We start from the raw sequence: 13,250 nt of genomic DNA, 5'->3' as shown, positions 1-13,250 counted from the left end.
TTGATAATATCTGCTTAAATTTTAGTTTAAAAAAAAATTATTATACATCCACTATTTCACATAACTATAATAATGGGCATTTATTTCCATAAAAATGACATAAGAATCTACAGGTGTTTACAAAAAGCTGCTTTCTTTTTCTGGGGAAAAAAAATCATGTCATGATCTCACAGCTGGCAGAGCAGTAATGAAAAGTCCCATGTTTCATCAATCACTACTTTTCCAGCACTGAACTGAATGAGCAGCAGACATTAATGTATCACGATTAAAGAGTTGTTGACTAATGTATGTTTTGAAACAACAGTACAAAAGTACTGTGTATATCCAAAAATCATGTTTACAGAAGTAATTCAAATATCTTAAAATGATACTATGATTGTTTTCTAAAATGCAAATTTTTATGTTAATAAAGTAGTATTAATTTAACACACAGAGGACTTACCCTACACCCATGTAGCTGATATCTAACTTAAGTTACTAATATCATATTAATTTAATGAGAGACTAGATCTCAACCTTTGGTAAATGAAAATTCACTCTATGGCGCATGTTTCATGGGTGGGTAGGATTGTAATTTTTAACTTCAAGAAATTTTTTATAAAAGTAGCATTTATCTACATAAAATTTTTTTCTGCCTTATTTTTCAAAATTTGGGAAAACTGCACAAACAAAAGTTGAAAATATGTAGGTTAAACCTGCAAAAATTTTTACTTCAATAGCTTTTGTGGGAGCTGAGAAAAGGAACATAAAATTACCTTAGAGTAGATTTCTCAGGTTTAGTAGTAAATTTCCTAGAGAACTGCACTGAAAGTAAAAGAGTAAATAAGAACTACTGATTATTTAGAATAAATAAAATCAGTTAAAAAAGATATAATAAATCACAGCTAGCAGTGAGGCAATAAAATAATATTACTTTAATTTTGTCATTTCACCTCTGTGTGGATTGAATATAAAAAATCTAGTTGTTTATAGAAACATAATTAATACACCATTCTAGAGAGAATTTCAAATTATGTTTTATGATAAAAATCTGAAAATAATATTTTTAATTTTTTCTATCCTACTTCCCTTAAGTTAATCAATTAACAACAGAAGTCTGGCATTAGTAATCGGATTAAAGAAATTATAAATTTAATTTAATTACATTAAAATAAAAAAATCAATAGTTCTAATTTTTCACAAATATATGCAAAATTATCAGCAGAATATCAGTTTAAAAAAATTGCTGAGAGAAATAGATCTTATTTCCTACATCTTAAAGTTACTGATTTTTTATGTGTAACTTTGAATATAATCTGATGATTATGAATAAATAATCTGATGAAATAATGATCATTAAAGAATCAGTTGAGTAAAAAAATTGAGATTCAAGGAGTCTTTTTAATTAAAATAAAAATTTTAAGAAACCTTTATCATATTAGAAATTTAGTATTACTTGATGCACACAATTTATTATATTTTCATGGACACTTTTTTCAATACTTAATTAAATGTTTTAGATATTATGTGATGTTAAAAATTTACTATGAAGAGGAAAAACAACCTTTTGATAACATATAATTCAATTATGCATCTCTAAAAAATACTTCACAGCAATACCTTTTAAAGCTGAGATTGCAAAATATTTTATGCTGGAACTGGGGATATGAGTTAAAAGTTACAATTTTTAAATTGAGAGTTAATTTTTGGGTTCTGTGTAAAATCTGATGACCCAATCATTTGAAAATATTGAGGATTAACAATATTTAAAAGGTGTGAAATAAGTATAAAATGCCCACAGTTTAATAAACACCTTTAATAAACCCTTTTTTGTAGCTCAATAAATTTTAACCTCTCAAGCATACTTCCACAAGGTTTGGTAGCTAATGAGAACAACAGTATGTCTTAAAAGTAAAAGATGATTATGAAACAATAAACCGTAACCTAATAATGCGTTATTTTTAATTGGTAAATTTGTTATATATTTTGATAATTTAATAAATTAAAACTAATTTAAAGTTAATCTAAATTGTTAAAGGATTTATGAACTCATTTTTATTTTTAACATGAAAGTAGACATTATATTGCAGGCGTAACATTTTAGACTAATGTAAGTAATTTATCTTACTACCAAATCTATTGATTACACAAATGTAAAAAATAAATATTACAACATGTAGTTCAATTAATATGAAATCATGAATATTCTGCTATTTTAAAATATTTACCATTTTGTGATAAAATAACAGAGTCATCCGATCCAGATGAACATCGTCTGCGAGTTCTACACTGACCAACTGGCAACTGAGGAGTCAATGGGTCTTTAATTGAAACACTATGCTGCCTACTTGGTATCACACTACTCCTTATCTGATGAGGAGATGAAGGTGCAGTTGACACCGACTAAAAGATAATAAATTTACTGTTATGAGAAAAATACTGTTATCTATATTCACTAAAGTGAAATAAATTCAAAAAAATATTTTACTATTTTCCTGCTCATTACAGCAGTAATTCTAATAAAATGAACCATGTGATTAAAATTAAAAACATAAAACAACTTGAAGGATATATTTATCTGTAGACATGCATGATGTGCAAATCAATTAATTTTTTGGTATTTTTTAATGTATCAATTTCATTAACAATTTTATATTGCCTTGAATTTGTTTAATGTATAATCTTATATTCAACTAAATCTTCTACAATTTTAACATAATTATTAGATTGGAACTTACTACTGGATTTATATACATGAAAATACAGATTGTGGGCATGGGAACAGATATTCAGGTCTGATGAATGGATATGATAATACATAATGAGGTAACTACCAGCATCAAATAATACAAGAGTTCATCCAAAAGACTTTTGTCTTTTTTACTTCATATCTTAACCAGCAAGAGAGGGTCGTACTAAGTAAAGTAACCCAGCAGAAAACTGGGACAGTAAATGGATTTATACAAGACCACGAGATTTCATCTTCAGTTATTCCTCGCAACGTGATTAATTTAGTCCAGTTTAGAAATTTCAGGGAGTGACAATCAATGTAAAATAGGGATTATGGAGTGAAAAATTCAGACAACTCAAGGTAAAAAAAAATCTACTTTAGTACAGGAGATGCTAGTCCTCTCACTAGCTTCATTATAGAGCTAACATTCAAGAAGTGAAATTTAAAACCATTCACAAAGAATAAGAAAAAGGAGAACACATTACTGAGAATAATGATTTACACAAAGAATTACTGTGGTACTTGGAACATGGCATCCAACAGTTCAAGAGTCAGTTAGCTTTACATTAAAATTAATTTTTGTATATATAAAATAGATTTAACTTGATCTACCCAAGTAAAGAAATTAATAAAATAAAATGACACCTTATTTTTATATAAAATCTCAAATTTTTAAATTTTCTAAAATTTATTATAAACTTTAGTTATATTTTCAACAATACTATTGGTCTATGAATGAATATTTTAAATAAACATTATCAATTTTCTGTATGTTATTTATTGGCTTAAGTTATTATACTGTTAATTTTTGACATTTGTTTTATATATATATATATATATATATAATCAATTAATAATTTACTATATCCTTTCTGAATTGCAATCTGTTTTACATTATTCATTTCTGTGTTTAATTTATTTTTATTATTTTGTATGTAATTAATTGATCATTCTATCATGTTTGCATATGTGTTAATTTTGTGAGACCATGGATAATTTGATTTGAAGCAAACAACCATATAATGTTTAAAAAACAATAACACTGATTCATTTAATTTATACAATTTATGTGGGATTTATAAAATAAAATGTAATCATTGTGATATTTATGTAGGTAAAACTAGTAAATCTTTTAAAGCTATATTTCATGAGCATTTTAAACAATATAAAAATAAAAAACTAGATTTATCTAATGTTGCTGACCACCTCATTAATAAAAAACATTCTATTTCTGATATTGAAACAAATTTGGAAATATTGCAAATTAGAAAGGAGATATAAAAAATAATAATAAAAATCTAGATGTTTTGGATTTTAACTGAGAAATATAATATTTCTATATAGGAAAATGATTAAATATAAGAGGGGATTTAACTTGATCCACTTACAGAGTTTGAGGATGACATACTCATAAGAGCTGCAACATACTCATAGCAGCACTTTTTAAGAAAATGATATTACATAAACATTTAATTAAATGTTCATTACTATAGTATTGGCTGGCCAAACACATGTAATATATTATATTTTATTTTATAATACTTGATGTCATGTTTTTATAAGTAATTTTTAATTTTAACATTTTTATACTTCCTTTAATAAATTTTAAATTTAATTTTTTAATCTTTTACATATTTTAATTTATTACATTTTAATTTTTAATTTTGAGTTTAATAAGTAATTTAAAACTAAATATTTGACATAAAAGAAAAAATCATAATTATTAATTTAATTTATTCAATCCTGTACTTGAGTGATCAAGTTGAATCCATTTTATATATACAATAATTATTAGTACAGAGGTGATATGGATCTTGAAAAGATTGACTATACAATAAAAAAATACATACTACATTCTTTGTAAGAGTCTGGATGAATGGTTTATAATACAGTTATATATGTCTATAGGAAAATTCTGGGGATTAGTGAGGTTATTCCTTTAGGAACTCTCACATTGTCTAGTAGCAATTTAATTTGCCATAGAAACATAATTGTTGTTATCAAGTAATTGCTGTTCAATTATTAATTAGAAATGTGATACTCTTGAAAAAACTCAGAATTTCCAGAGGATTTGTGGGCAAAAGATGATGTCTTCCACCTTGAGGTAGTCTCAACAGTTTATTTGTCTAGTACTGCGGTTCTTCTATGGCCTTACTGTTCCTCATCACCTACCTTTCTCCTTCCTTCTTTCCCATTTTGACTAGTGTGAATGTTAAATCCAAGAAACAGAGGATGCCAGACAGTAGAACCAGTCAGTGCTCCTTGGTGTGATCTGATAGTAAAGCTTCCTGAAGGCCAATCTGACCTATTGGCTAGAAATACAATAGAGCCAGCTTCTCTATTGTAATTATATTACAGCTTCTCAACTACAGTAATTACATACTCTTTACCAGTCTAGTAGAGACAAAATTTTACCCAAAAGAATAAGATGAACTTGTAAGTTGTGTGCTAATCTAAAAATCTATAGATATCAAGAATATCTTTAATTAAATAGAACCTACAGGTTTGCTGATAATTAAAGTCAAACACAAGTAATGATCACAAGACAGAACTGAGGAGCTGAAAAAATGTTAATTAAACTGTTACAGCTAGGCTCCAACAGTCATCATTTATATGTTTAATCTCTGTGCCACCTGCACGTTTTGTTGGCCACGGCAAACAAAAAATAAGATTAATGAATTTCAAATTACCTCATTTTTGGTCCTATTAGAATGACTACCACCAGTTGCACTAGATATAGGCGACTCTAAATCATCACTATTATACTTTGTAGGTAATACTGGTATTTTTAAAATGTTACTATTACTCAACATCTCTCCTTCTAGCTCCTCTTGTATTTGTGAAACTGAACCAGACCTTGATCTTGAAGTGTTTGTATTTCTAGCATTGAGCTGAGAACTGTAAAATAATGAAATATTAACAAACCACATGAAAAAACATTAAACAGATATACAGATCAATTGAGATTGCTTGATTACTCATAAATAAAAATTTAAGCAAGCAGTTTTGGTAAGAACATAACATCTAAATATTTATAACCAAAAAAAACCCAGGAATATCGTACAGTAATTATCATATTAATAGTGACTGTAATCTTTTCACATTAAATATATTATCATTTGTTTTAAGAAAAACAGAAGCTAAACAATGCATCTATAATAACTAAAATCAATAAAAAACAAACAGTAATGTTTCTGAACATTTCAGGTAATTGCAGAGAACTTAAAATTATAAAATTAAACCCTCTCAGCAGAGATGAAGAATGAAAATTACTCTTATAAACTTATGGATTTTCTTACCTAAAGAAAATTAATAAAAAATTTTCTAGATTAATTTGTTAAACCAATAAATGAATAGTTATTAAATAATATAAAAAGTTTCACAAATTACATAACTTCAACACTATGAAAGAAATTACAATTCCTTATATAGGAATTGTAAGGAAGTCCTTACATTTCTATGTAAAATCAGAATAAATTCTGTCCTTGGGTCTCATAATATTTCGTTAAAATACTACAAATGACAAAATGAATACCCATGTGTGATTTCCAGCTACTAGCCCACTGAAGACGTAAGTCTTCATCTTTTCCTAACTTGCTGAAATTTGCATTCCACAACCTCCATCTATTATTCTTCTCCTTCTTACTTACATACTTTCCCATTTGATTCAACCTCATTCAACTCAAGACTCCTTCCTGACGTTTTCATCCTACGAATTACCCTAGATATCCCACTATCTGTATGTCCCTAACATCTCATCCTTGATCTGTCACTTTTCTTTTATAAGGTTTCTCTTTCATTTTCTCTAATTCTTTCATTTCTTATACTTGTAATATCCCTATTAATCTTTAGAAACTTCATTTTCCAAGACTGTATTTTGTTGATTTCACTTCTTTTCATAATCCATATTTCTAGTACATATGTAAGTATTGGGATGAGTATACCTAGTACACGCAACATTCTTAATTTGCCAAGGTATGATACTGGAATCTACATCAGACTCCCACACTTACAAAAAATAATTGTGTTTACATACTCTCTTGCTGATCTTTTTCTTTCTCTACCCTTCTCTATTATAATTATTATTTTTCTAAAAACTATCACTTCACTTGTAGGGGTCTGTACTTATTCAGGTTACCATTCATTATTTGACAAAACTTCTCATTCTGTACCCTATCTTTATACAGTTAACACTTCCATCATAATTATTCTTATTTATAATATTGTTATGTAACACCTTATAATACTTCAATAAAAAATTATATTAAAAATATTTTGTTCTAACCCTATGATAAAAGGTTGAAAATTATTTCTACCTTATTGTACCTAATTTACAGGAAAAACTATAAAACCTCTAAAACAGGTTAAAAGAATATTATGTGGAAAAAATTATTTAATCAAACAGCATGTTGTTTTATATATATAACATATGTGTATGCATCAAATATATATATGATTTTTTATATACTTGGACATAAGAGTTAATCCTATTTTCATAAAGATTCCCTTCAAAATATAGAAACTTTTGCTATCTCATCCATTTTTCTCTTTTTATTAAAAGAGAAATTAAATACTAACACACACACGACAGAGAGAGAGAGAGAGAGAGATAGAGGGGGGGAGACTCATAACCAAGATTTTAGTATTCTTGGATTTGGGAACCTCAACAAAACACTGCAAAAAAATCTGGACTTATGTACTATGACAAAAACAATAAAGATACAAATAGTTCACTCACATTAGTTAGGCATCAAAAGCTTGAAATGCTACAAATATTATTAAACAAATATAGTAAACTCACCTACTAACTAGTTAACTTTTTTCAAATATTTAATTATCAAATCATTAAAAATGTTAACATTTATACACAATAAAAAAATGGAAAAACATATATTATGATACATCCAATAAACATGAGGACAATACCACATTCATATTAACCTTTTAGATAAATCCTCAGAAATATTATTACTTTGAAGATCTGATGAACCATGAATACTGCTAATTATTCTACTAGTATTATCAACAATTGATGCAACATGATCACTTGAACCAGTCTGAGATGGCACTATGGAGTTGACTATTGTTTGTTTATTTAGATTTGATTCAACTGGCGTTAACTGGAACGGTGATGTGCTTCTGTCCAGAACAATACCTTAAAAAATTAACAAAATATTAAATTAATTTTTTTGTTTTTTTAGATTTAATTCATTGTGAAAAATGATACAACATTCCTACTTGTACGACAGGATATTACTTGAATTTTAATAAATTTGATGACTGTTCAAAACAATATCTGATTTGACTGTAAATATTATTAAGATGATAATTTTCTGATCAATCTTCAAGTATGAAAAAATGTATGCAGCCAATCTTGAGAACTACACCAGAAAAATCTATAAATATAGAAATTATAAAATCTGAAGCACACTCAACATAAAATGAATTGTTATTTTAGATTGTAGTGAAACTGAATAACAAAGAGTAACACTGAATGTAAATTTTGTATAAGCCGAAAAACAGGGACCAGCAGAAACTTAAATTTCCTCTTCATGGTCAATAATAGCAATAACAGTTCTGGTTATTCCCAAAGGAGTAAAACTAGGATTATAAATCAATTATCTAAATGGAAGGCCCTACTTTTACTACATTTACTATTTTGAAGTTTTTAAAACCTGTGGATTTAAAACATATTCACAAACCAAATGACAGTGTAAGACAGAATGAGATAATATAACTACAAAGCAGCAGAAAAACAATGCAACTGACTGCTGATACTGAAAATTTACTTCCCCCCATGGACAAATGGAGCAATATTGATTAGAGTTGGCACATGGAAATTTCTGTTTAATAGTTCAGTTTAAAATATTTCTATTTTAATACATCAGTTTATAAGTTTAAGCGTATACTGTGGATTTTGGTTTTGTTTTTATTGTTCATGTTTACTTATTGTTAAAGTTTCAGTTCTATAATAACATTCTCTTATACAGTTGAATAAATTTCATAAGATAAAAGATTAAAGAAATCCATGTAACATTTCTGTCCAGATTAAACAAAAAATGGCTTAATGTGGTTTTACTACATATAGCATAAATGAGTTTTTACAAGTTTCGGTGCTAGATTGAGTAAAATAACTTGCAAGTATTAAAGACGAATCAGCAGATACAGAAAATTCCTAATTATCTGAATATGGTAGTGAAGGAGGGTATCATGGATACCCTCAATAATTTATGAAATTTAAAAATGTATATGGCTTGAAATATATATGCTTGATAAGCATTTATTTACACTTTTTACATAATATTTATTAGATTAATTCATAGCCAATTAAAAAATACTGAAACCCACAAAGCCAATTAATTTTATAGTGTACAAAATGAAAACAATAATGATATAATCAATTAGTAATAATAAATTGTCCTACAGAGGGTTGTTTGAAAATAAGATGTTGATATATACACTAGATTAAAATTCTCCCTCTATAAATCATGAGACGTTGCCGATGGTGAGGGGGCTTGAGGGCCCAGTGATACAGAGCAGCTGGACCAAAGGTGCAACCATATCAGAGAGGTATCTGTAGAGAGCCAGACTAAGGAATGTTTCCTGAAAGAGGTCAGCAGCTCTGTAAGCAGTTATTAAGGATGCAGATCAGAACTTAACGGCCATATCAACATCATTCTATCTTCTGAGCACCACGCAGCTGAAAGCAATGGAAAACTGCAGCTGTTTGTTTCCAAGAAAATGTAGCTCTCTGTATTTTCTCAGGAGGTGCCTTCCTTGGTAAAATATTCTGGAGTCACCAAAAAATTGAACAAGATAGGGAAGATAAATGAATGAACAAGAAGATAGGGAAGAGCAGAGTATAAGAATCAGTGGCAGCTCGTAGCTAAAATTAGTGTTATTGTCATGATATCAAAGAAAGCAGGAGCAGATAAATGTGAAGAATACAGAACAATTAGCTTAACTACTCATGCATCAAAAATCTTAACTACAATTCTGTACAGAAGAACTAAGAAGAGAGTGAAAGAAGTGTTAGGAGAAGACTAATTTGGTTTCAGGAAAAGTATATGGACATGGGAAGCAATTTTATCATTCAGACTAACAGTAGAAGGAAGATTAAAGAAAAATAAACTGACATACATGGCATTTATAGACTTAGAAAAGGCATTTATTTGATAATGTAGACAACAATAAAATATTCAGCATTTTAAAAAGTTTAGGGTTCAAGTATAGAGCTAGAAGAACAATTGCTAACATTTACACGAACCAAACTACAACAGTAATAATCAAAGAGCTTAAGAAAAAAGCAGTAATAAAAAAGGGAGTCTGACAACGATGTTCGCTATCCCTGTTACCTTTTAATAATTATTTTTTAATCTTTACAGAGAACTAGCTGTTAAAGATGTTAAAGAACAATTTAGATCCGGAGTAACAATGCAAGGTGAAAAGATAAAGATGGTACGGTTTGCTGATGATATAGTAATTCTAGCCAAGAGTAAAAAAAAATTAGAAAAAACAATGACTGGCATGGATAAAGTCCTTTGCATGAACTACCACATGAAAATAAACAAGAACAAAATCAAAGTAATAAAATTTAGTAGAAATAAAGTAGTTGGATCATTGAATATAAAAACAGGACAAGAAAAGACTATGGAGGTAGGTAGACTATGGAGGTTGTTATTTGGGAAGAAGAATTACTAAAGATGGATGAAGCAGGAGCGATATAAAATGCCAAATAGCACAGGCGAAACAAGCTTTCAGTCAGAAGTATAATTTGCTTACATCAAAAATTAATTTAAACATCAGAAAAGCATTTGTTTGGAATGTAGCTTTATATGGAAGTGAAACATGGAAGATTGGAGTACCCAAAAAGAAAAGATTATAAGTTTTAGAAATGTAGTGCTATAGGAGAATGTTAAAAATTAGGTGTGGGGATAAACTGACAAATGAAGAGGTATTGTGGCAAACTGATGAAGAAAGAAGCATTTGGAAAGATATAGCTAAAAGAAAAGACAGAATTATAGGCCACATCTTACGGCATCCTGGAATAGTCGCTTTGATATTGGAGGGACAGGTAGAAAAACTGTGTAACGTTTGGAATATATATAACAAATTGTTAGGAATGTAGAATGTAGGGGGTATACAGACATGAAATGACTGGCACTAGATAAAGACTCTTGTAGAGCTGCATCAAACCAGTCAAGTGACTGAAGACAAAAAAAGATAAAAATTAAATTTGTATAAAATAATATTTAATTACTTTTGCTTATTTACATCATAATCTTTTTTTAATAGACAATTCATTGAAATCTACGTAGCATTATTTTGTCACTTTGTAAACTTTCTTTCAGGGTCACCAAGTATTTAGCAAAAATTCACTTCACTCATGAACTGTGATAATGAATATTACAATACCAACATGCCTCATCACTACAACTTTAACTTTTCCTAGATTTTTTTCTAACCTTAGGGGTCTTGTGAACAATTTTTTTCTTCATCAATAATTCATAACCCTCAGCATCAGAGTTGTTACATTTTAATCACTAAAACAATATCTTAAGAATGAAATTATTCATTGCTCAAAATTGTATTCTGCTATTAGCTCAAAATTACTATTTTGTATAATTGTATGTCTACCGTGTAAAAATGTACTGATTATTTTGTGTAGATGTATATTATCATCATTGATAACAAGTTTATCCTCAAGATCTAAACAGTGCAACTGGTTCATGTTTATCAATGCTAAAGCAATCTCATAAACTGTGTAAAGAAAACTAAAAATCTTTATTTTAACAATTCCTTCTGCCATACATTTTTGTAATAAATCTGAGCAGCATCATTAATCATTGAAAAATCAGTCCTTGGGAAATGGCTGTAATCGCAAAAACATTAAATATTTTTAAATACTTTTCAATCACTGAACTGTACATTATATTCAATTGGCCAAAATTGTGCATTGTCTAAAATTAGGATTGCTTTTATTTATTATTTGAATATAATGTTCCTGTAATAATTAACGACACATTATACTGGCTTATTTCTTTAAATGATTTTTTTTTTTATATGATTTCAGTACATTTTTCCAGTATTTATTAAATACAGGAACATTGCATTAAATGCAAATTTCTAAATACTTTATACAAAAAATTGTAAGAATCGCTAACATACTTCCTTCTTGAAATTACTTTTTAATTAAAAAAAGAAATTTGGACCTTCCTACGATAAAAAATGGTTAATCTAACTCTAGATAATCAAGAATTTACTGTATTAAGTCTTTTAAAAGTAAATGTTATCTGAGATTGAACACAGAGTTAAAATAAAGTAAATATAATCCAATACTAAGTTAAAACGAAATATTAATGCAAAATATTAAAACACCAATAAGCAAATAACAATAAAATCATGCATACGAGTATGAGATTTTTTTTGCTGAAGTTCTTTCCAGTTTATGGAGTTATTTTGATCAGATGAGTAATCTTCTGTTGTCTCTTTATAGAGTACAGCAGAAGTTGAACGATTCTTCTTTAGTTTTCCTGTATCACTAGCACTGCTACTACTGACACCACTATTTCCACTAACATCAGAAACATTGAGAGATTTCCTAGAAAAACAAAAACACCCACTAACAATTTTAAAATCCATTTAATTTTTATAAATTAAAATTAGTTATTTAGTTTTCTTTATTTTTAATTAATTCTATTCAAGTAAAACAATAATTATTAGGAATTCAATTTGTTTAAAAACTCCCGTCTTCTTTAAATGTTAACTGTTAATACTACTAATTCTTTGCCATAAAATATCATGGACCAGATAAAATGCATGTACATAATTACAAAGCAGCAAACATTAAAATGTTAACTAACAAGATGAAAAGAATAGCTTGCTTAAGTCACCTTTGATTTTATAATGCAACAGTAGCATACATTGTAAATCCAATGTAATTTTGGCATAATTTGATAATCTAAAGATGGTGTGAATCATGGGTAGATCCAATAAATAAATTCATGGACCAACTTATACTGTCTTTATTCTTGTTCTATGTTATTCTCATATCAGCACTTCTACTTGTTGGGTATTTTTAAAGAGGTTGTTACTGACAGAAGATCCAACTTAAATCTATTCTAAACCATAAGCTAATAGCAAAATCAATGCTACATTCTACTACACGTACACAAACAAAAGGATATTAAAATAATCAACAGAAACACTGTGAAAATATCTATTCCTAAAACATGTTGTTAACAAACTGCAAAGTAGATTGAATCAAGATATTAAAATCTATTTAAGCAATATCAAGATCGTTAAAAATTTTAAATAAATTTTCTTTGTATTGAAAATGTATAAATTTGTAATATATGAAACTAAATAATAATAATAATTTATGACTAAATAATAATATAATTTATGATATTTACTTTGATAAACAAGCTATTCAAGTTGTTTCTTACTTTTCAGGACTTAAGTTCTACATAATCATACAAACATGCATACACACAAAAAGGGCTAAATCAGTTTCCCCTACATACAGATTTAAACCTTG

At 27.9% G+C, this 13,250-nt stretch overlaps 1 protein-coding gene across 1 annotated transcript in view; it reads right to left on the bottom strand.

Annotated features, from left to right (window-relative positions):
- LOC142329480 (uncharacterized) overlaps positions 1-13,250 on the bottom strand; it is a 72,389-nt gene that overhangs the window by 38,193 nt on the left and 20,946 nt on the right. The window contains exons 7-10 of the mRNA XM_075374150.1: positions 12,121-12,311; positions 7,652-7,865; positions 5,401-5,608; positions 2,208-2,382 (exon numbers count right to left, since the gene is read on the bottom strand). Coding sequence (XP_075230265.1) covers positions 2,208-2,382; positions 5,401-5,608; positions 7,652-7,865; positions 12,121-12,311 — 788 coding nt within the window. The remainder of the gene's footprint in view (positions 1-2,207; positions 2,383-5,400; positions 5,609-7,651; positions 7,866-12,120; positions 12,312-13,250) is intronic.

This window comes from Lycorma delicatula, chromosome 8 (assembly GCF_047948215.1).
Source record: "Lycorma delicatula isolate Av1 chromosome 8, ASM4794821v1, whole genome shotgun sequence".
Lineage (NCBI taxonomy): Eukaryota > Metazoa > Arthropoda > Insecta > Hemiptera > Fulgoridae > Lycorma > Lycorma delicatula.
This window is presented reverse-complemented; position numbering and strand designations above follow the sequence as displayed.